Source organism: Camelus ferus, chromosome 7 (assembly GCF_009834535.1).
Source record: "Camelus ferus isolate YT-003-E chromosome 7, BCGSAC_Cfer_1.0, whole genome shotgun sequence".
Taxonomy (NCBI): domain Eukaryota; kingdom Metazoa; phylum Chordata; class Mammalia; order Artiodactyla; family Camelidae; genus Camelus; species Camelus ferus.
In genome coordinates, this window is record NC_045702.1 from 8,434,663 (window position 1) to 8,460,656 (window position 25,994).

General features: G+C 35.6%; 1 protein-coding gene across 2 annotated transcripts in view; it reads right to left on the reverse strand.

The window, feature by feature from the left end:
* The window catches only part of TNPO3 (transportin 3), an 82,531-nt gene extending 57,461 nt beyond the window's left edge, over positions 1-25,070 (reverse strand). Inside the window, exons 1-2 of one of the 2 annotated variants that reach the window (XM_032483308.1) lie at positions 24,612-25,070; positions 15,076-15,236 (exon numbers count right to left, since the gene is read on the reverse strand). Coding sequence is in view for 1 of the 2 variants with exons in the window: in XM_006184716.3 (XP_006184778.1) it covers positions 24,612-24,731 (120 nt within the window). In the remaining variant the exon portion in view is untranslated. The remainder of the gene's footprint in view (positions 1-15,075; positions 15,237-24,611) is intronic. The other variant, XM_006184716.3, reaches the window with a different exon arrangement.
* Positions 25,071-25,994: the final 924 nt, after the last annotated feature.

A 25,994-nucleotide genomic window follows, 5' to 3' on the forward strand; every position in this document is an offset into this window, starting at 1 on the left:
CATATAAGGGAACTCCCATAAGGTTATGGGCTGATTTTTCAGCAGAAACTCTACAGGCCAGAAAGGAGTGGCACGATATATTTAAAGTGATGAAAGGGGGAAACTTAAAACTAAGAATACTCTATCCAACAAGGCTCTCATTCAGACTTGGGGAAATCAAAAGCTTCACAGATAAACAAAAGCTGAAAGATTTCAGCACCACCAAACCAGCTTTACAACAAATGTAAAAGGACCTTCTCCAGTCATCAAACCATAAGAAAAGAGAACAAAAAGAGAAAGAAAAAAAAAAAGACCTACAAAAGATTGCTTTGGCTGTTCGGGATCTTTTGTGGTTCCTTATAAATTTTGGAATTGTTTGTTCTAGTTCTGTGAGGAATGTTGTGAGTATTTTGACAGGGGTTGCATTGGATCTGTGGATTGCTTTGGGTAGTATGGCCATTTTGATAGTGTTGATTCTTCCAATCCAAGAGCACAAGAAATCTTTCCATTTCTTTGTGTCATTTCAGCTTTCAGAGTATAGGTAACCTCCTTGGTTAAGCTGTTTCTAGATGTTTTGTTGTTTTTGATGTAATGGAAATGTCTCTGACAGTTATAAAATTCCAGTTTCTGAAGTGAAAAAAAAAAAGTGAATGAAGGGCCACAAATGGCAAAGCATCCTTCTTTCTTATGAGTGAGTTGTATTCCATTACATATATGTATGCTGCATCTTCATTATCTATTCAACTATTGATGTGCACTTAGGATGCTTCCATATCTTGGCAATTATAAATAATGTTGCTGTTAATAGCAAGGTATATGCATCTTTTTGAATTAATTTTTATTTTGTGGTTGGCTTTATTCCTTTGATAACAATTTAAGTTTAAAAAGCTAAAGCTCTAAACATTCTTAGAAACAATGAACAGTACATACATGTAAATTTAAAAATATATGTGCAGTAGGGAAAAAAAAAAAAGAGCTATCAAGCCATAAAAGACATGGAAGAAATTTAAAAGACATATTACTAAATGAAAGCAGCCAGTCTGAAAAGGCTACAAACTGTACAATTCCAACTAAATGACATTCTGGAAAAGGCACAGCTACAGATACAATAAAAAGATCGTGGTTTCCAGGGGTTTGAGGAGAAAGAAGGAGAGAGGATGAATAGATGGAGCACGAGGGATTTTTACGGCAACGAAATTATTCTTTATGATACTATAGTGGTGGCCACATATCTTTACGCGTTTGTCAAGCCCACAGAATGTACAACATCAAGAGTGAACCCTAATGTAAACTATGGATTTTGGTTGATAATAACGTGTCCATGTTGGTTCATCGATTATACCAAATATACCACACTGATGAGGGATGTTGAGGGTAGGGGAGTTTAATGTGTGGGTGGGGAGGGCTATGTAGGAACTCTGTATTTTCTGCTCAATTCTGCTGTAAACCTGAAACTGCTCTAAAAAAATGAAGTCTGTTTAAAAAAAAAAAAAAAGAAGGGCAGAACCAAAAGTCAAAACAAAACAAAAAAACATTTTCCACCTGGGAACTGTTAACTTGTGGGTAAGGATGCAAAGATTTCTTTTTCAAGCACCTTTAATGATGTCTGAATATTTTTTTAACATGTCTTTTGGAACAGCCTTAAAAATAAAGATGGATTTGTATTCCTAATATGGAAGTATCTCCAAGATATACATTTAAAAAACAAATATGCAGATCTTACTCTAAGATCCTTTTTGTAAAAATTTAAATTACACTTTTTCTTTTTTTGGAGAGTATAGTGAAGCTTTTTACAGGAGTTGGTTTTATGCCCGGCATGCTGCCTAAATAACCTGAAGTTACAGTGCCTGTAGCGTGCATCAGGCATTTCAACTTTGGTTTTACAACACTAGCTGGCATTATACCAATTTTCCAGCCAAAAACTAGTAGAAAAAATGAATTAAATATCAAGAAAAACTTGTTTGAAGACATCAAAACTACCAAGACATCCAGAACATGAGGCCTATAGATTCCAGAGACAGGAAACGTGAAGAGTAGAAAGTTCAACCTAATTTAATATTTGGCTCCACTTTTCCCCCTCAAAGTATCTGCCTATTTGGAAGTGGAAGACAAGAGGCTTAAGAAGTTGAAGAGCTTCTCAGAAGACTGGAGAGATGAAAGGTGGACTTCAGAGTCCACTAAGGAAGAGAGGGCCTGGTAAATAATTCAGATTCTCAGTTGGGACCCACTGTAAGAAACAGGAAATGTGCCTCAAAAAGACTGAAACTTCTCCAGGATAGACCAGTTGTTAGGCCACAAAATAAGTCTTAAATGTACAAAGACTAAAATAGAAAGTATCTTTTCCAATCACAATGAAATGAAACTAGAAATAAAAGAAGGAAAACCAGAAAATTCACAAATATGTAAAAATTAAATAACACATTCTTAAATAACCAATGGTCAAAAAAAGGAAATTAGAAAGCATCTTAAGACAAAGAAAATAGAAATAAACATACCAAAACTTATGAGATGCACTGAAAACAGTCTAAGAGGGAAATATATAGCTATTCATGTACACTTAAATTAAAAAAAGAAAAAGTACCTCTAATCAACAACTTAATTTAATCTCTTGAGATATGAAGGCCGGGGGCGGGGGGGGGGGGGGTGCGTCGGGACAAACCAAACCCAAAGCTAGCACAAGGAAGGAAATAATAAAGATGAGAGCAAAGATAAATAAAACAGAATATAGAAAAGCCAAGATTTAATAATTCAAAAAGATCAATAAAATTGACAAAACTGTGGCTAGATTTTAACTAAGAAAAAAGAGAAACAAAATGAAAATGGAGACATTACTAATTTTACAGAAATAAAAATTATAGGAAATACAATGAACACCTAATTGTACACCAACAAACTGGATAATCCAGATAAATGGACAAATTCCCAGAAACATACAAGGTATCAAGACTAAGTCAAGAAACAAAATCTGAATAGACTATATTAGTATGATTAGTGAAAAGACTGAATCAGTAATCAAAAACTTCCCAACAAAGAAAAGCCCAGGACCAGATGGCTTTACTGGTGAATTTAAAGAACTAACACAAATCCTTCTCAAACTCGTCCCAAAAATTGAAAAAGAGAGGAACATTTTCTAATTCATTCTATGAGGCCAGCATTACCTTGATACCAAAATCAGACAGAGATACCAGAAGAACAACAAAAAAATCTACAGACCAATATCCCTTAAGAAATACTGATGAAAAAAAAAATCATAATCAAAAAAAAAAAGTAGCAAACTGAATTCAACAGTATACTAAAGGATTATACACTATGACTAAGTGGGATTTATTCATGGAATGAAAGGGTGGTTCAACATGTGAAAATCAAACAATGCAATACACCACACTAACAGAATGAAGCAGGGAAAAACACCTGAACACCTCAATTAATGCAGAAAAAGCATCTGACAAAATTTAACACCCTTTCATGATAGATACCCAAAAAACTAGGAAAAGGAAACTATCTCAAAATAATAAAGATCATATATGAAAAACCCACAATGAACATCATATTCAACGGTCAAAGACTGAAAGTTTTCAAAACTCTAAGCTCAGGAAGAAGACAAAGATGCCCACTTTTGCCACTTCTATTCACCACAGTAACAGAAATTCCAGCCAGAGCAATTAGGCAGGAAAAAGAAGTAAAAGGCATCCCAGTTGGACAGGAAGAGGCTAAATGATGACTGCTCACATATGACATAATCTTATATGTAGAAAACCCTAAAAATTCTCCCCGTTAGAAACAGAATTCAACAAAGTTGCAAAATACAAAATCAACACACTCAAATCAGCTGTTTTATACACTAACAATCAATGATTAGAAAAGGAAATTAAGAAAACAGCTGAATTTACAGTAACTTCAAAAAGAACAAAATACTCAGGAATAAAAGCAAGGAAGCAAAAAGACTTATACACTGAAAACTATAAAACACTGCTGAAAGAAATTAAAGAAGACACCAATAAATGAAAAGACATCCTGGGTTCAAGGATTAGAAGATTACTACTGTTGTCAATGCTATTCAAAGTGCTCTACAGATTCAATGCAATCCCTATCAAAATCCTAAGAACTTCATTTGCAGAAAGAGAAAAACCCATCAGAAAATTCATATGGAATCTTAAGGGATCCCAAACAGTGAGAAAGAACAAAACTGGAGGTCTCACATTTCATGATTTCAAAATTTATTACAAAACCATAGCCACTGAGATAGTATGGTACTGCGTAAAGAAAGATATATAGACCAATGGTACAAAATAGAGCACCTAGAAATAAACCCTTGAAAATACTGTCAAATAATCTTCAGCAAGGATGAGAAAACTACAAGATGGGAAATATTGTTGGGAAAAGGATTTCCATACGCAAAAGAAAGTAGACTTGTATCTTAAACTATGCACAAAAATTAACTCACAATGGATTAAAAAACTAAATGTAAGACCTGAAACTATTAACTCCAAGAAGAAACCACTGGGGACAAGAAACTTCATGACTTTGGATTTGATGATGATTTCATAGGTACTACACCAAAACCACAAGAAACAAAAGCAAAAACAAGACAAATGGAACTACATCTAACTTTAAAACTTCTGTGCAATGAAGGAAATAATCAACAGAGTGAGAAAGTACCTATGGAATGGGGGGAAAAATCTGCAAACTATGTAACTGATAAGGGGCTAGTATCCAGAATATTCAAAGAATTCCTACAACTCAACAACAAAAAAATCAAATAACCCAATTTTAAATTGGGCAAAGGTCTTGAAAAAAGACATTTCTCTAAAGACAGTACAGAAATGGCCAACAAGCATGAAAAGATGCTCGACATCACACTAATCATCAAGGAAATGTAAATTAAAACCACAATTTGATATCATTTTACACCTGTTAAGATGGTCACTATTGAAAAAACAGAAAATGTGTTGGCAAAGACATGGAGTTACTGGAACTCTTGTGCATTGTTGATGGGAATATAAAATAGTGCAGACACTATGGAAAACATTATGAAGGTTCCTCAAGAATTAAAAATAGTCCATTTATTTCTGCTTAATCTTTATGATTTCTTTCCTTCTACTAACTTTGGATTTTGTTTGTTCTTCTTTCTCTAGTTGCTTTACATATAAAGTCAGGTTACTTGAGATTTTTCTTGTTTCCTGAGGTTCCTGAGGTTCAATGAAATTAAAAGCTGGTTCTTTGAAAAGATAAACAAAATTGATAAACCCTAAGCAAGATTCATCAAGAAAAAAAGGGGCCCAAGTTAATAAAATCAGAATGAAAGGAGAAAGTTACAACCAACACTACAGACATACAAGGGATCATAAGAGGCTATTATAAGCAACTATATACCAACAAAAAGGACAGTCTAGAAGAAATAGACAATTTCTTAGAAAGGTAGAATTTGCCAAGACTGAACCAGGAAGAAATAGATAATATAAACAGACCAATTACCAGTACTAAAATCAAATCAGTAATTTAAAAAACTCTCAGCAAACAAAAGTCCAGGACCAGATGGCTTCACAGGCAAATTCTACCAAACATTTAGTGACGAGTTAACATCTATCCTTCTGAAACTATTCCAAAAAAATTGCAGAGGAAGGAATACTTCCAAACTCATTCTATGAGGCCACCATCACCCTGATACCAAAACCAAACAAAGACATAACAAAACAAAAAAAAAGAAAAAAATTATAGGCCATTATCACCGTTGAATATAAATGCAAAAATCCTCAAGAAAATAGTAGCAAACTGACTCCAACAGTGCATTAAAAGGATCATACACAATGATCAAATGGGATTTATCCCAGGGATGCAAGGATTTTTCAATATCTGCAAAACAGTGTGATACACCACATGAACTGAAGAATAAAAACCATATGATCACCTCAATAGATGCAGAAAAAGCTTTTGATAAATGCAACATCCATTTATAATAAAAACTCTCCAGAAAGTGGGCATAGAGGGAACATACCCCAACATAATAAAGGCCATATATAACAAACCCACAGTTAACATCATTCTCAATGGTGAAAAGCTGAAAGCATTTCCTCTAAGATCAGGAACAACACAAGGATGCCCACTCTCACCACTTTTATTCAACATAGTTTTGGAAGTCCTAGCTACAGAAATCAAAGAAGAAAAAGAATAAAAAAGAACCTAAATTGGAAAAGAAGAAGTGAAACTGTCACTATTTGCAGATGACATGATACTATACATAGAAAATCCTAAAGATTTTACCAGAAACTACTAGAGCTCATCAATGAATTCAGTAAAGTTGCAGAATACAAAAATAACATACAGAGATCAATTGCTCTTCTATACATTAACAATGAAATACCAGAAAATGAAATTAAGGAAACAATCCCATTTACCATCACATTAAAAAGAATAAAGTACCTAGGAATAAACCTATCTAAGGAAGCAGACCTGTACTCCAAAAACTGTTAAGATACTGATCAGAGAAACTGAAGACAACACAAACCGATGGAAAGATATACTATGTTCTTGGATTGGAAGAATCAATATATTGTTAAAATGGCCTACTACCCAAGGCAATATACAGATTCGACGCAATTCCTATTAAATTACCAATGACATTTTTCACAAAACTGGAACAAAAAATGTTAAAATTTGTACGGAAACACAAAAGACCCCAAGTTGAGAAATAAGAATGGAGCTGGGGGAATCATGCTCCCTAACTTCAGACTATACTACAAAGCTACAGTAATCAAAACAGTACAGTACTGGCACAAAAACAAACCACATATATCAATGGAACAGGATAGAAAGTCCAGAAATAAATTCATGCACTTATGGTCAATTAATCTATGACAAAGAAAGCAAGAATATACAATGGAGAGAAAACAGTCTCTTCAATAAATGGTGCTGGGAAAACTGGACAGCTACATGTAAAAGAACGAAATTAGGGGGGGGTGAGGGGATGAAATTTATTAAAAAAAAAAAAAAAAGAATGAAATTAGAACATTCTCTAACACCATACACAAAAATAAACTCAAGATAGATTAAAGACCTAAATGTAATAAGACCAGATACTATAAAACTCCTAGAGGAAAACATAGGCAGGACACTCTCTGACATAAATCTCAGCAATTTTTTTTGAACCAGCCCCTAGACTAATGGAAATAAAAGCAAACATTTTTAAATGGAAAAAGAAAAGGGATCTAATTAAACTTAAAAGCTTTTACACAGCTAAGGATACTATCAACGAATGACAAGACAAGCCACAGAATGGGAGAAAATATTTGCAAATAATGTGACCAACAAGAGATTAATTTCTAAAATATACAAACAGCTCATACAGCTTAATATCAGAAAAACAAGCAACCCAATAAAAAATGGGCAGAAGACTTCAATAAACATTTCTCTATTGGTACATGAAAAGAGGCTCAACATCACTAATTATTAGAGAAAATGCAAACCAAGACTACAATGAGGTATTACCTCACATCAGTCATAATGGACATCGTTAAAAAGTCTACAAACAATAAATGGTGGAGAGGGTGTAGAGAAAAAGGAACCCTCATACACTGTTGGTGGCAATGTAAACTGGTGCAGTCACTATGGAGGACAACATGGAGGTTCCTTAAAAAACTAAACATACGACTTACCATATGACCTTGTAATCCCATTCCTGGGTATATAACCTGAGAAAACTCTAATTTGAAAAGACATATGCACCCCAATGTTCATAATACCACTATTTACAATAGCCAAGACATGGAAACAACCTTAAATGTCTACTGAAAGATGAATGGATAAAGAAATGGTGTGTGTGTGTGTGTGTATGTATATATATATAAAGGAATACTACTCAGCCATAAAAAACAGTAAAATAATGCCATTTGTACCAACATGGATGTACCTGGAGATTGTCATTCTAACTGAAATAAGCTAGAAAGAGAAAGAAAAATACCATAAGATATCACTTACATGTGGAATCTAAAAAAAAGACATAAATGAATTTAATTACAAAATAAAAACAGACTCACAGACATACAGAACAAACTATGGTTACCAGAGGGGAAAGGGGGAAGGAAGGGATAAACTAGGAATTCAAGATTTACAGATACTAAATACTATATAACAAGAAGATAAACAAGTTTATACTGTATAGCACAGGAAACTATATTCAGTATCTTATAGTAACCTATAATGAAAAAGAATATGAAAAGGATATATGTATGTATATGTATGACTGAAACATCACACTGCACACCAGAAATTGACACAACATTGTAAATTGACTATACTTCATTTTTTAAAGTGGGTGGGGTGAGTGAGAACTACTCAAAATTCCACCAAAAAATTCTGAGTAAAACATATAGTTAAAACAAATAAATGTGGTAATTATAACATTCTGTATTATTAAAATAAACCATCTATTCAATTTGACAGGTTTTCTACTTGGATTATTTTAAAATAATATAGATTAATTTAGTTAACTTTGACAGGTTTGTCTACCTCTTAGATAATATTAAAAACCTAATATAGTTTAATCAGAAAAAACTTTAAATAGAATTACCATATGATCCAGCAATTCCACTTCCAGACACATATCCAGAAAAAAGGATCTCAAAAAGATACTTGCATACCTAAGTTCACTGCAGCATTATTCACAATAGCCAGGAGGTAGAAGCAACCTGAAGGTCCGACAGTGGATGAATGGATAAAGAAAATGGGGTATATAAATGCAATGGAGTATCATAAGTCTTAATGGAATAATAATCTTAAAAATGAAGAAAATCCTGTCATGTGCTATGACACAGAGGAACCTTGAGGGCATTATGCTAAGTGAAGTAAGTCAGTCATAAAAAGGCAAATACTGCATGATTCTATTTATATGAGGTATCTAAAGCAGTCAAACTCAGGGGCTCAGAGAAGACGAGGTGAGGTGTTCAGTGAATACAGTTTCAGTCATGCAGGATAGGGGGTTCAGGGGATCCATTACACAAAACAACGTGCATGTGACTGACAATATCGTACTGTATAATTCAAATTGTTGGCAGGGTAAATTTCATGTTATGTGTTTTTGCCACCAAAAAAAAAAAATTGGTACTAGGGTAAAGACAGACACAGACCAGTGGAACAGAGAACCCAGAAATGAATCTGTGCACATATATATATATATAATATATATTATATATATATAGAGTCAAGTGATTTTCAACAAGGACAACAGGACCCTTATCTTACATCATATACAAAATTAACTCGAAATGGATCAAAACCTAAACGTAAGACGTAAAACTATAAACCTATTATATCATGGACATTAAATTTGGCAATGATTTCTTGGATCAAAAGCATAAGCAACAAAAGTAAAAGAAACTGAAGGATATCAAAATTTTAAACTTCTATTCATCATTAAAAGATACAATCAGTATGAGAAGGCAACCTACAGGATGGGAGAAGATATTTGCAAATGACATATTTGATAAAGGGTTAATATCCAGAATATATAAATAACTCCTACAACAACAAAAAACCAAACAACTGAATTCAAAAATAGGCAAAAAACTTGAATGGACATTTCTCCAAAAAGGTATACAGTCAATAAACAAACACAGGAAAAGATGCTCAACATCACTGAACATTAGAGAAATGCAAATCAAAACCACAGTGAGATACTACCTCATGCTCATTAGGTGAGCTACTACCAAGAAAATATAAAACAAGTATTGGTAAGGATGCAGAGAAATTATAACAATGTGCACTGCTGGTGGGAATGTAAAATAGTGTAGCCAATATGGAAAATATAATAATGATTCCTAAAAAAATTAAAAATAAAATTACCATGTGATCTAGCAACTCCACTTTTGGGTATATACCCAAAACAATTGAAAGCAGGGGCTCAAACAGATATTTATACACCAATGTTCATAGCAGCATATTTCATATAGCCAAAAGTTGAAGACAACTCAAATGATGAACATTTGACAGAAGAATGGATAAACAAAATGTGGTGTATATATATATACAATGGACTATTATTCAGTCTTAAAAAGGAAGGAAGTTCTATTACATGCTACAGCGTGGATGAACCTTGAGTATATTATGCTAAGTAAAATAAGCCTGACACAAAAGGACAAATATTGTATGATTCCACTTATATGAGGTACCTGCAATAGTTACATTCAAAGAGACAAACTTAGAATTTTGGTTGCCAGGGATCAACGGGAGGGAGAATGGGGAGAGTTACCATTTATTTAATAGGTAGAGTTTCGCTTATAGAAGATAAAAAAAGTTCTGGAGATGGACTGTGGTGATGGTCATACAGCAATGTGAATGTACTGAAAATCACTGAATTTTACACTTTAAAATGGTTGGAATGGTAAATTTGATGTCACATATATTTTACCACACAAAAGAAGAAACACAGTTTAGAATCTGCTCAATCCCTTCTTAGGTTAAAAGAATCTGGTCCTATCATAAAGACCTTCCAGAAACAAAAGAAATCATCTCAGGAGAAAAACATTTATTACCTCTTCAACTTTTCATAAACAAATATATCCACTATTTATTAGCAAAAAACAGGGGGGGAGAGGGACAGACAATAGAAAATAACGTATCTAGATAATGGAATTATCAGATGAGAATATGATAACTAAAGTAACTGTGATGTCTTAACCAAAGTAATAAAACTTAACATCACCAATAATGGGACAAACAGATTTTATGTAACTCTTGGTGCGAGTCACTGAAAACATTTTTTCATCAATATAGTATTCTTCCAAAAAAATGTTTCAGCTGACTGCAATCATGAGAAAACAACTAGACAAATCCAAATAGTGAGTGGGTCATATTAAAAACAAAGACAAAAATGGGCCTGAACATTTTTTAATGTCACTGTCACTTTAAAAAAAACAAAACTGGAAACTAGAGACATAACAACTAAAAGCAATGCATTATCCCTGATTGGATCCTGATTAGGGAAAATAAAATTTTTTAAAAGCTAGGTATCTGTAACTGAAATAATTGGGAAATTTGAATAGGGACTGTGTATTTAGACAATATTATTGTGTATCAATGTTAAATTTCTTAAATGGCTTTAGTTCAGTAGAATGTCCCTGTTCTTACAAGCTATATGTCAAAATGTTTATAGGGGTACAGCATTATAAGGTCTGCAATTTACTTCCAAAATGTTCTCAGAGAACAGAGAGGAACAGAAAGGAAGTGACAGACAGAAAGCAAACACGGACTGTCAAATCGAGGAGAAGGGATTATATCAAGTGTTTACTATACAATTCTTCCAAGTTATAAATTTTTCAAAATAAACAGTTGTGAAAAATTAAATAGCTGATTAATATATTTAAGGAATTAGACAAATTAGTTTCCATTAAGAAATGAAATCTATAAAAAAAAAACCAAAGACAAATTCTAGAAATGAAAAATACAGTAACTGAAATTAAGACCTAAATGGAAGAGTAAAAAAGCAAATCAGACAACTGAAGAAAAGATTACCATGCTAGAAAACAGGTCAACAGAAAATAAGAGCTGAAGCACAGTCAAAAAAGGATAGAAGGTTAAGAATGAGAAGAATGTAAGTGACATGGGGGATATAGTGAAAAAAGTCTAACATATATATAATTGAAATCCCAGAAGGAAAAGAAAAAAGTGGGGCAGAAGCACTATTTAAAGATAATGGCTGACATGACATGGAACCAACCTAAATGTCCATCGACAGATGACTGGATAAAGAAGTTGTGGTATATTTCTACAATGGAATACTACTCTGCCATAAAAAATAAAACAATGCCATTTGCAACAACATGGTTGGACCTAGAGATCATCATTCTAAGTGAAGTAAGCCAGAAAGAGAAAGAAAAATGCCATATGATATCACTCATATATGGAATCTGGAAACAAACAAAAAAAGGCTACCATGAATTCATCTACAAAACAGAAACAGTCTGACAGACTTAGTAAATAATTTTATAGTTACCAGAGAAAGGGGGATGGATGGGATAATTGGGAGTTTGAGATTTACAAATGTTAGCCACTATATATAAAAATAGATTTTTTTTAAAAAAGTTTCTTTTGTATAGCACAGGGAACTATATTCAATATCTTGTAATAAACTTTAACAGAAAAAATATGAAAATGAATATAGGTGTGTACATGCATGACTGGGACGTTGTGCTGTATACTAGAGATTGACACATTGTAATTGACTGTACTTCAATAAATTAATTAATTAATTAATTAAAAAAATAAAGAGAATGGCTGAGAAATTTCCAAACCGGTAAAAGATATCAAGGCACAGTTTAAGAAGCTCTATGAACCGTAAGGACAGAAAAACCAGACCTAGGCACATCATAATAACACTGCTAAAAAACTGCTAAAGACAAAAAAGGAAAATCTTAAAGGCCAGAAAAAAAAATGAATTACCTTTAAAGGAATAACAATGAGACTGACAGCTGATTTGTCAAAATTAAAAATGGGAAGCAAATATCTTCAAAGTACTAAAAGAAAATAACTGCCAATTGATTATTTTATACCCAGCAAAAAAAAAAAAAAAAACCTTCCAAAATGCAAAAAAATTAAGACATTTTGAGACCAAAAGAAAAAAACGGTAAGAGAAGGAGAGTTCATTACCAACAGACCTATAAAAAAGAAAATACTAATGGGTGTTTTTTGGACAAAAGGAAAATAATTCTAGATGGAAACACGGCAATCAGGAAGGAATGAAGAGTACTTGAAAGGCTAAGTATGTGAATAAATCTCTATGAACACTGGTTATATAAAGCGGTATCTTGTGAGGTTTAAAATAAATGAATCTATACACCTGAGAGGAATTCCACATCCACTTAAGATGTATAAAGTTGGAAAGAACATTGCTTTTGAGTTAACAATAAACAAAAGCAAATAAACTACAAAACAACTTTTCTTAAATACATCAGAAAGCTGAGGTCCCAGGACAACCAAGTAGACTGAAGCCTAAAGACAGATCTCTCCATGGAGATAGAAGGCAAACACTGGCTCATCTGGGGCAAAACAAAGACAGAAGAGATGTGGGACATCAGACAAGCAGGTAATAAAAACTCAAAGTTATTAACAAATTGATAAAAGACTGAGTGTGGGCCTGTATGGACATATAAAACCCCTGGGAAACATGGACACAAGGGGAGTTCACAACCACCTACAGGCTCTTATCCACAGACCTCCACTAAACACTCAGGACAAAGACCAGGTGGTAGGGTAGGAGACCAGAGAAAACCTCCTTGGTGGTACAGTCCTTGAGGTGAGGAGTAGCCACAACTGCAGAATGGGCACAAAAATTACTGACTGGACCTCCTGAACGAAAGCCATAACCTGTGTGGGAAGGGGAGCAAATCATGCCACCCCAGGGCACACTGCTGTTGCTGTAGGGTAAAGGAAAAAACCTCTGCCCTTACAGGATAAGGCATAAAACAGTCTTGAGCCCATGATACTGTAGCAATACCACCACAGATGTCTCCTACCACTGAAAAAAGGGCAAACATATTTATTCTGCCCAAAGCCCACCAGATATAAGACAGCATGAATGCCACAGCCACAGGGGAAGACAGAATCACTGAGAAAGCCCCACCAAAGAAAAAAGCAGATCCTGGAACTGCTAAAAACTACAGTAAACAAGGGAAAGAGAGAATATTTCCGTCTCCTACTCCCCCACACAAACACATACTAAACACATCATATTCAAACTCCAGAAAGCCACAGATAAAGAGAAAACATTGGAGGAGAACCTTTTACCTTCCTATAAAGGTACCCATGACTGTAACAGTTCAACTGTAGAACTTTATATTGTAATTACTTGGGCCTTTCTTCATCTTTTCTAATAGACAGTAAACTCTTCAAAAGTTAAGCACAACCTTAAATCATCTCTGCATCTCTCAAAATGCCCTGGCCACAGAGGCACTTAAACAAATGTATATTAAATTATTAAACATGAAACAAAATGACAAGATACCATTATCTCGTCTAAAACACCACTTCGTTTTCCCAAAGATAAAGCCCATTCTTTTACTAGGTAGCTGAGATACTCACTGGGTTGGGAGTCAGCTATAAGAACAGAATCCACAATGTTTAGAGAGAAAGGGCAACAGAAAACAAGCAAACCAGTTCTTTAGATAAAGAAAACAAAGGCCCTGAAAGGATGAGACATTTTTCATTCAGAGTCCTCATTTGCAGAACTTCAATAGCCTTATATACATGGAGCCTTGGTTTTGTTTTGTTTTAAATATATATTTTGTTTTAATGATGAGAAGCTCAATACTTTCCTAGCCAAAATCTGAAGATTTAAGAATTTCAGAAAAATGTCAATGAAGAGAACCTTAAAGTTTCCTGAAAATGGGAGTCCTTTTTTGAAATGAGCTTACTTAAAATATTACCAGTATTTCTGAAATAGAGAAAAAGGATAACAACAGTTAATCCCAAGCAACTAAACAAAATACGGAATTTGCATCTTCTAATGCTAATTATGCTGTTACAGTTTTTTGTTTTTTAGCTAAATCAAAATATAGATTGCAGCTATATGTCTTTCCTAGGATATTCCACGAGGAATCAGTCTTAAAAAAATTTCCATATTGCTCCTTGTGTAAATGTATCAAGTAGAATCAAAGTGAAAGAAGAGCTGTCTTCTTATTTACAGCATCCTTATTCATCTTGATACTGCCTCACCCACTGGTCAAATGTGCCTCTCTTTTCAAATATTTGTCTTTCGGAATAAGAACAAAACACAAGAGTGACTTCTAAAGAAATATGGCAAACTTGAGTATCACACACTATTAAGCAAACTGTCAATGAAAAATTACCCAGGATGATACTGCCAGTAATATGTATTAAGGGGTCATAATTTGTCCCTTTATTTTTGAATTCCAGGAGGGTTTAAGAATTATTGGCATCCAAAAACAAGTAATCTTGCTTTGATCACCGAATCATTAAGAAAATGCAACCAAATCCCAATACCCTAGACACTATATAGTATATTGCTCACTGTTCTCCCCCTCTGCTAAGCTGCAGAAAGAAGAAAAGGAAAAGGAATTCTTTACAAGGAGAGAATAAAGCACTTACACTTCATAGGACTTTCTAGCCACAGATGCCAGGTGCTACCCACTGAAATCCAGGCTTGGACTAAGCTCCACATTTCTGAAAGGACCATCTCAACCGAAGCCTGGGGCTCAGAGTCAGCAGGAGGAAGCTGCAGCTCCCACTAGCAGCACATTTCAAAGAGGCTGCAACAAGAGAACATTTTCCATTTAAGCATCTAATTCCAATCTTCCATTTCACAAAGCAGTAGCAGAACAGGCCTTTACAGCAGACTTTTCAAAAGATATTTCCATGACTATGTGATGAATATGAAGCAGGCTATGGCCCAGCAATCCTTTCACTAACGTGCTCTCAGTCTTTCATTATACTTCACAGCAGATCCTAAAAGTACTTGCCATTTTTTTTTTTCTTTAATGGTGCACTACTGCTCCAAGACTCACTTCTACACCAACAGTTCTAAAACTGCTGAATCAATCGAAATCACTGAGCAGGCCCTCAACAATGGAAGCACACACTCAGGCAGGGGCCTAAGGATTCATTAGCTGCCAAGAACCAGAAACAGATTAGAGTTGCTAGTTAATCCTACACAAAAACTCCCCAAATTAAGCAGAATTACTCAAAATACCTCACTGAAAATGGAAGAGCTCTGGCAAATAGGAAATGAGGTTCTGGAAATACAAATATTTCAATGAGATTTGAAAAGTAACAAATGTGTCAGGTTGCTATACCTATTTTAAGTATTTCAATTAGTGAATCATATATTTATTAAATAAAGATTTAGAATATACTGGAAGGAGAGAGACTAGGCAGGAGCACAGAGTAAAAAGAACCCCTAAAAAAACTACAAGAGAATGCAACATTTTAGACACAAGCCCTGTAATAATGTGGTATTGAGCTAGAAAAATCACAATTTCCCAAATCCAGAAAAAATCATTTTCATGAGACACATAAAGAACAAACAAGTCTAATTAACCTGAAACAGAGAAAGTAACTTCTTAAGTTGGTCAACTATCTTAAGTTTTTTGTTATCTAATCCTTTATGAAAATTTCACAAAGTTAAGACAAATTGCTACATCTGACATAAGTTACTTTCTGATGGTTTTCTTAGACAGCAAGCAAAGAAAATGGTTTGAACAGATATTAGGAAAAATATAAGCTATAGATTGCAAAAGATCACCATCGCTACCTAAAAATGTTATTTTTCAAAATAACTTGTTTTGCAAAATGGCCTGAAATACAGAAACCATGATGAAATGAAACTTAGCTAATACCTTTACCACAGCAGTGATGAGTAAACAACTCCCACTCCAAAAGCAGAGTAGTAGTGAAAAATAATCATAAAGTTCCTAAAAAACTCCCAGAACCATGGAATACCCATGTATGCAAAAATAACTTTCCTAAAAGCAAAAAGTTCTTTTATTTAAGAGACAAGTTCAGCCAACTTACATTTTCACAGCCATCCCCATAATAATTGAATAGATAATTAAAAGGGAGGTATTATTTCCCTTAAGAGGGAAGAGATTCCTGGCTAAAAATAATTCTTTAAAACATCATAAGCCATTCAAAGTCCAGGAGAAATGAATCTTCAACTTTGGAAAACTGTAGTGTCCATATGCACTGTTCTATCTTGATCTCAATGAAAGGAATCAGTAAGACCAAATGGCAAGAGCATTTCTGATGAAATCCCAGTGTTTTCTGGGACAAGCATTTTCAAACAATCCTGTCATAATGACCTCTGTCAAATAAACTTCGGCTCAAATCTGTAGCTGTTGGTCACACATAATATGGTACAGAGAAGGTTTGCCAAAATTTTTTCATGTCAAGTGTAAAGAATCTCTATCCAAATTAAAAACACTCAGCCACCTATGAATGTGAATATTAATCTCAAATATTATCCTGAAAAAAGATGAATATATCTAGATCCATTAAATCAAGTTGGGTTAGGAGTGACTGAAGCATGCATTCCTTGATAATCACTTCACTGTGGGCCTCACTAACTGTACTAGGGAGCCCTGCTTTAAAAGTAGAAAATGCCAAGCTTGAAACCATTTCATTTGAAGCAAATGGGTAGCGCATGTAAGGATTTCCTGAAAGCCAAAAATAAAGAAAATGGATTTCCTTTAATCACTGGTCTCTATTCCTGCCTATCTGAGCAAGTTTTAAAATAATTCATATAAACCTGAAGAATTAGAGTATTATCAGACATATTAAGCATACATTAACACCTTGTTGAAGATTCAAGTTTTTCAATCTTATAGAAATATGAGCTGTCTAGCTTAAGCTATTGTTAAAAAAAAAAAAGGAAGAAAGAAAAAAGCATTATAGTGTTAGAAAACTCTGAATGCTTACGTAAAAATGTACATTTTCCAAGACTAGTTCTAAGTATATTCTTTTGCTTTAGGGCCATCTGTTTAAACAGTATTAACTATGACTGAGACAGAACATACAAATGGTTAATACAGAGAAAAACTGAAGAGTGCTACGGGCTTGAAAAAAATAAGCAAAAACCATAATGTAAACTTTGTTAATAGAAAATTTCTCACCAAAAAAAATAAAATAAAATACAAGTTTCATAATATTTTCATTTTGGGAACTCTACCAGAAAGAGGAAAATTACATCAGTACTTTCAAGGGGTTCTGCATGCCAAATACTACAAAATTATCCCCACTAGCAATACTGTGAACTTCCAATAAACAGAAATAAAGCTTCTCTCTGGAACTTCACCTGTCAGCAGTAAAATATGCTGTGGTAATATTTCAATACACAGTACAAGCTATGGATATACAGCAGAGGCAACGTGAGCAAGCTCAACTTCCTAGGAATTGAAGTTCAACAGAGCTTAAAATTCTATAAAATCCAGATAAACAACAAGTTCATACTGTGTAACACAGGGAACTATATTCATTATCTTGTAGTAAGTTATGGTGAAAAAGAATATGAAAACAAATATATGTATGTTCATGTATGACTGAAGCATTGTGCTGTACACCAGAAATTGATACAACATTGTAAACTGACTATTCTTTAATATAAAATAAATAAATAAATATCAAAAAAACAGTATGTCAGTTCCTCAAAAACAAACAGAACTATCAAATGATCCAGAAACTCCCATTTTGGATATATACTCAAAATAATTGAAAGCAGGGACTCCAACAGATACTTGTACACCTGTGCTCATAACAGCATTATTTACAACAGCCAAAAGGTGGAAGCTACCCAAGTGTGCATTGAAAGATGAATGGATAAACAACATGTGGTACATACATTATTCAGCCTTTTAAAAAGGGATGAAATTCTGACACATGGCACATGGATGAACCCTGAGGACAGTATGCTAAGTGAAACAAGTCAGTCACAAAAAGGACAAATACTGTTTGATTCTACTTATATGAGGTTCATAGAGCAGTCAAATTCATGCAGACAAAAAAAGCACAACGGTGGTTGCCAGGGGCTGTAGGGAGGAGGGAATGGAGAATTATTGTTTTACAGGTAGACAGTTTTATTTTGAGAAGATGAAAATGTTGTAGAGATGGAAAGTGATGATGATTGCACAACAACATAAATGTACTTAATACCACTGAACTGCACACCTAATACTGACTAAACTGATACAGTAAGAAACCTTATTAAACATATTTTCTACTTCCCTCATAAACATCAGTGCAATCAACCTGAAAATATGAAGAAATATCTGGTACTTTTTGGAAGAAAACTGTGTTATAATTTTAAAAATGTAGCAGTGCCCTGATAATTTTATATCCTGGTTCAAACCATCAACTCTGGTCCAATGCCTGGGAAGACAAGAAATAAACTAGTCCAAATAACACATGAATGTCACCAGATAACAGACTACCATGTCAACAGAAATATCATAACAAATTCTCATTCACAGCCTCCATTACAACAAGGACATGAAATGTCTATATTTGCGCTGTTCAAGACTTGGAATGTGACAGTGCAAATAAGGAATAGATTTTAACTTTTATTTAGTTTTAATTAACTTAAATTTAAGTAGTCCCAATAGCCATCTGACTAGTGGTAATTACATTAGACAATATAGTCAGATTGGTAAACTCTTCAGTAGAAAGGTCTTTGGTTTTATCATTTACTCCCAGTTTCCAGCAATGCAAAGCATACAGTATTCCTAAGTTCACTGAAATAACTGATCCACAGAAGTTGTATAAGAATTTTTTCTATTTTCTAGAAGGCTTGCCTTTCAAAAACATGTTTTAACAGTCACCTGATTAGAGGATGAGAGCAGAAGCATTAAAAGATGTCTAGATTTTCAGATATATCAAATCAATGACTGCACTTGCCACAGAAAAAACAGACTCTAAGTTTTAGAACTAGGCTGAAGAATCAAGAAATTCCAAAGAGGAACATTACTACGAAAGAAGTTTGAAGCTGATACTTCATGACCTATGACCTTTCTAATATATTTAGAAGAAGAAAATTTTCATGGATATATAATAAACTAAACATTACAACACCAACTCAGGCCATCAAAGCATGATTTGATTCCCGTTGATTTATGTTTATTCTCTTCATCATTCCTTTTCAGTTTCCTGACTGAACTATAAACTATAAAACTTTTGAGGTAACCTCTAACCCACAGATTGTGTCTCCTTCTTATTATCTAAATTACAAACTTAGAACAAATGAGTAGCATAACTCATCAGCCCTACAAAAAGATGGTCTTTCCTTCCATTGCTTTCTACATTGTCTACTAATTTTGGTTACTAGAGGTGGACAAAGAAAACTACTAAGTGTTCATAATAGTCCATGTTAAATAGGCTTCAAAATCCATCTCAAAATAAATTTTTCTTTTCAAACACTCTAAAGAGATCAGTGATATCTGCCTGTCACATAAAGCAATAGCTGTAAGTTGTTTCCATGAATTCTGGTAGGAAAAAAGTTCAGAGAAATGAATGTAGATTCTTCAAAAACAGGCTGAAAGAGAAAAGATGTTAACTCCTAGCATGAGCTAAACCATACCCAAATTACATCTTTATAGCAAATCTTTTACCATTAGGATTATTATAACTATACTAAATGATTTTAATAAAATTAGTAAAGTGTGGGGTGGATGGAAGTTAAGGATAACAATTTTTCAAAATGTGTATTCTTCAAAATGGTTTTAACATAAACCAGGCAAATTCTATTCCTTTCCAATTTTTTCTTTTTTTTATGATGTGTGTCGGGCCAGGTATTTATTTATTTAATGGAGATACTGGGGATTGAACCCAGGACCTTGTGCATGCTAAGCATGTATTCTACTACTGAGTTATACCCTCCCCCTGTTCCTTACCTATTAAAATTAAATTTTAAATTAAATTAAAACACTATACTACTACACTAATATGTTTTGTTACTACACTATAACAGACTTTTGGTTAAAAATGTCACTTAGAGACTACTTTAAGAACGCCTTATTAAGTCAAAAAGTTCCTCTCTCTTGCTGTACCCAAGTTGTTCAAAGTATAAAATGAGGGCAATATAAACTTATCTCATAAAGGTTGTTTTTTTTTTTTTAAAAAAGGTTGGAAAGACTGAAAACAGTATCATAGGAGACTGAATAATATTGTTTTTTCAATTACCCATGGATATGTTAGAGAGAAGCAGCAAAAATAAATGAAATTCATAGATAAAGACAAATCTGAGTTATTCATCTGCCTCTACAAGCAGCTAAGCATTCAACAAACATTTGTAAGAACCCGTGTGTCAGGCATCTTGAGCATTTCTTTCTTAATAATCATGGTTTATTCCTTCAACTATGGGTATCAGATTATATAAACAACTAAAAGGATACTACTGTCTGGTGGGGGAGAAAAAACATTTTCAATATGGTAAAAAAAAAAAAAAAAGATAAACACAATTAAAGTGCTCTAGGTGTTTGTGGGTTGTAGGGGGTAGAAATGACTTCCAGTAGGAGAGAATAGGTTAAAAGCCTCTAAGAACAAAGAATTTAGGCTAGGCTTTAAAAAGATGGACTAGTTGGATTAGTTTCTTCATTTGAAGACAGAATTGGGAAAGAGTAATAAAAGCACAGAGATAATGAAAAACATCAAAGAAATTATAAAGCTGGACAAAGGCAGCATCCTCTCCCATAACAAAAAAACCATCTGCTCACTATGGGAGATACTACAGCTGTGTGAGTGCTGATGGGAAGGACTCAGCAGAGAGAGAGTCTGAAGATAGAGGTGAGACACAGGACAACCAAAAGATGAGGTTCCTGAGAATTTGGAAAATAAGATGCAGAGCACTCAGATTTGACAGGAGAAGCAGTTGGATACACATGCTCAAGTCATACCAAATAAAAGGTGAAGGGTTGGTGGTATATTGAAGAAAGTGACAAGGATAGACCCTGGAAAGACAAGACCTAACATAGAAAAAGTAAGGGCCACTCAACGGAATAAGGTTTTGATGAAATTCCAGAACTATGTCTTGTTTAACATGATTAAATTGATTGAACACATCTGTTTGCCCTCAGGGCCCTTACAAAATCAGAGTAAGAAGATTTTTTTTAAAGAGGGGGTGCCCACAAAGACATAGAGAATGGAAACATGACTGATAATAACAAAACTGGAAACTAGAAAGCTAAAGGGTGAGTGTTAACAGTCAGTCTTAGCAGGTCTAAGAAAGCTGAAATTTGCCTCGGGGCTGGGAGGGAAGAAAGGATGAGAATGGGGAATTCAAGGGGCAAACTAAATCACTTTCAAAACCCCAGTAAGGCTCAAGAATTAGAAGTATGAGGTACACCTGGAGACGGATGCACTGGTGGAACAGACAATAAAGGAATAGGTTCAAAATCTGTACAAGCAGTTAGTTTCCTAGATTTTCTCTCTGACTTGAGTGGCCAGGCTACCATACTACCCACCCACCATCAGAGAAGACTCAAAATTTACTTTAGAGAGATTGAAGTAGAGAGACTCTGGACTCTTGGACAAGAGATTCACCTAAGGACAGGAGTATCATACTGAAAACATGTTAAATAAATTTAAGCCTACACATTTAGTGGTGCGATCCATCCCTCGACTCATTTTCCTACCTGCTACTGGCAGCCTAGTGTATAACCTCCAGGCAGAAGACTAGAGAACCCTCAGTGTAAAAGTGGTTCAGGAAAAAAGAACAACAGCCAAGACAATGAGAGAGAAGGGGTGAAGGTTTCCTTCTCAAGTATCTGTCAAATGAGGGAGTAATTCAAGAAAAGCTCATGGGATCCAGGATTCAGTCAAGAAAAAGGAAAAGGGAATTCCCTAGGATAGTAAGATCCCCGGACAATAATTATGCAACAGACTTGAAGAACAACTGGGCCAGACTGGAGGCGGTGGGTAGAGGGCACTCAGGAAAGGTTTCTTTCCACCAAAAAAAAAAAAGATAGATTACCAGTGTGAACATAGGAAGAGGATATTTACACCTACTGACAGAGAGTTTGGGATGAATTACTGTAGATATATAGAAAATGAAGCAAATGTGGAAAAAAAAGAAAAAGGTAATGATTACTACCAGAAAAAAAAAAGTTGTGCAAAAAAGAAAATACGACTATGGTATATATGTCGCATGGATAACAATGTGTATGTAATGTGATATACTTATGTTAGAGTGAGGAGGTGTGAATAGATCAACGGGCTCCCGTGTCCTCTAGCTTCTGGATGGGCTTGCCCAATCAGGAATCCCAGGAGAGGTTTAGGAGAATAAGGTATGAATATTTATTCCTCCAGTTTCCTCCCTTCAAAATCATCTCATGCTGGCTGTTTCTTTTCAGCTGAAAACCACCACTCTTCCCAAGGCAGCCAACTCCACACTTCTCTTGAGAGTCCAAGTAACCACTTCCTCTTATCCCTTTTGGCTTAGGGCTGTCAACAGCTTAGCTACAGGTTACTACACTATCTTGTGCCATACCATATTACACCCACATCTTTATAAACAGTACTTTTATAAAATAAACCCTCATCAAATTATCCTATTTCAAGCGTGCCGTCTATTCCTGTTGAGACCTGAATGTAAATAGTGGTGGTGAATATGATGATTATGATGATATAAGGTTGAAACAAAGAGTAGTGGAAAATAAGAAAAAATGACTAATATTTAAATAAAATTACTAATATATTTCGAGCTCTAGGTTCCAAGAACTTCGTTAAGTTCTTTGTAGGTATTAATCCATTTATTCATCACAAATATCCTATGTGGCAAGCAAAGCTTTTTTCTGTTTGGTTCACTTCCATATACCAAAACCTAGCAGTTGCCGGTACACAGTAAGCACTCAAATATTGATTTAAAACACACACAACAAGAAGCAAGTTTAATAGGGAAGAGCTGACTTTTGATGTGGTGTAGCATTTCTCTTATTTTTACTTTGAAAACTATAAGATCAGGGACTTGTGGCTCCCCAGATCACAAAAACTAACTAAACACTAAATAAGATTACACATGAATTCATGTGTAGCCTACAGTGAGCCTTACTCCCTTATCTTCTCATGAGGTTATCCAGAACTTGGGTTCCAAAAATTTTTAAGTGTAATATTTAAAGTCAAAGTTGCGAATTTTAAAATATTTATTATGCACTTGAAGCCTAGGAACTGATCTAAACGGGCAGAGCATCTTTAAGTACCAATGATTAGTTTTAAAAAAGAAACGGAATGGGAAGGCACAAATTAAAAATACACTTGGGCATCTAAAATCCAAAAATAGGAAAGGTAAAGTCAGCAAGATCACCAAGTATAATGTACACACACAGAATTCAAAGCACGGTAAAGATGAGTAGGAAAATCAGAGGAGGAAGCATAAGACACGTGAATCCAAGAAGGCAATAGGTACAAAAGGTTGCAGTTAACCTCCTTACTGGATGTTCACATAATTATGTGCAATAATCAAAGCAGTTATGATACCTATAACTTATAAAGAACCTAAAAGTCAGGGGAAGGACAAGAGTAGAGAACCAATATGCAGTAAAATGAAACTGCAAAGATTTTCTGAAATCAGAATTGATACTTTTCTCTTTACATTATGCTGCACCCCAAAACACGGGGAAAAGTCACGTGTATAAGAATCTAGAAACCTGAGAAGTTTCCAGAATAATGGACTCTACTAGAGTGAAAAGCAGCAAGGCACAGTGAGGTGTAAGGCTACGCACGAATGGACCTAACACCTGGACACCGAGGAAAGACGGATAAAGCATCCTTAAGTAGAAGATGGAAAAAGACTGGGATTGGGTTTGGTTGAAGAATAACAAAACGGAAAAACAAGGCCTAAGAAGCAAGTATCAAGGACTTAGAGAATCAGATCGAAGCCACAAGCAATAAGTATAGGACCTACAAATCAGTTCCTACGGGGTGGGGAAAAGGCCACTTCGAGACCGACCAGCTGCGACTAGTTTCTGAAAAGAGGCATATCTAGCTTTGCAGCCCCACCCCACGGCGGCAGCTCCTCCCCAAGGAAGACCTCACGAGGCCAACGGCCGGGCTCGGGCTCGGGCTCCGGCTCCCGCTCCCGCTCGAGCCTAGGTCCCATCCCGCCCTTGCCCCGCGGCATAGAACGGCCTCTCTGGGCCCCTCACCGAACGCTGCAGCTCCCCAAGCCAAAACGAGGCGCGCTCCTTTCCGCTGGGATCTGGGTCGTGGTACAGCGCCTGCACTGCTTGGTACACGAGCTGCAATGTCGGCTTTGCCCCTTCCATGATGGTAGCTGTGGTAGCGGCAACGACGGCTTTGGCTCTTCTCCCGCGGCTTCTCCGGTTGCTCCGCCTTCACGCTTCCTCACTGTGTCGGCCACGGCCGCTCCCTGACTGGCGCCATCTCCTCTTCGCCCGTTACCAGGGCAGAGGGGTTCCCTGTGGAAGTTACCCCCTCGGAAACAGAGGTTAGATCGTATTCAAGTTCCTAGTCTTTTGTCCGATCCTTCCAGTAGACTCCAGACTTCTGAGTCCAGGCCTTGGTGCTCGCCTCTTGACCCGCTGACTTGCCCTCAGAGAGCTGTCCCGGCACGACTCAAATCCACGCAGTGTACCTAAGCCGCGTTTACCCGGACCGGAAGCGGCAGCACCGATACCTTTGGCACACTTCCGCCTGGTGCATTGCAAACGGCCTCCTTCCCGGCACGCCTCCTCTTGTCTCTCCGCCCCCTCCCGGAAGTGGCCCTACCGGGACGGGTGCTGGGAGGAATAATGAATGTGGCTCTCTAGGTTTCCTGCGTCCAACTGGAGCTTTGGGACCGTCGTGGCTCCCACACCTGTGCAGCTCTCCGCTCCTTGGTAATAGATTTGAGGTCTTTCCTCCTCCTTTCGACCTCCCCATTCCTCTCCAGGGAATCCTTTTGGACCCCCGTGGACAAGGAGCGTCAATTCAACCATCTGTGGAGTATCCACTGCACTGATACCTTAATTTCAGACAGGATTTGTATGCTGACTCTTAATGGAGGAGACAGACACGTAATCAAGTAACTTGTACAAACCTGAAATATGTGCCGCATTGAAACAAATCCAAAATGCCTAGAATCTCTGTTCAGTCCTCCTTTTTCACTAAATTCTTGCACCCAAAAGGATATTTCATTCTGTTGCACTCCAGAGTATATGTGCAGGAGTGCAGGTTGCCTGGGGAACCCCTGAAGTAAGGCTGACATCTGAAGTGAGGGCAATCTTGAGGGGAACTAAGCCCTTAAGTCTGTGGAGTCTGATACTAACTAAAGTGCATTCTGTCACACTCCAGAGTATATGCACAAACATGTAGAGCTGTGTTTTTGTGTATGCCTTTCTTTCCAAATCAAAGATCAACGGTTAACAATTCTCAATTCACAAAAGAAAATAGAAATCTTGGAATCTGTACTGTGGGGAAAGTTTCCCAACATTACTGCTACTTCTTTGCAATGATAAATAATAAGCATTTGAAGAATGCTTACAATGTATAAAGCACTATAGTTACAAGGTCTCATTCAATCCTTTTAA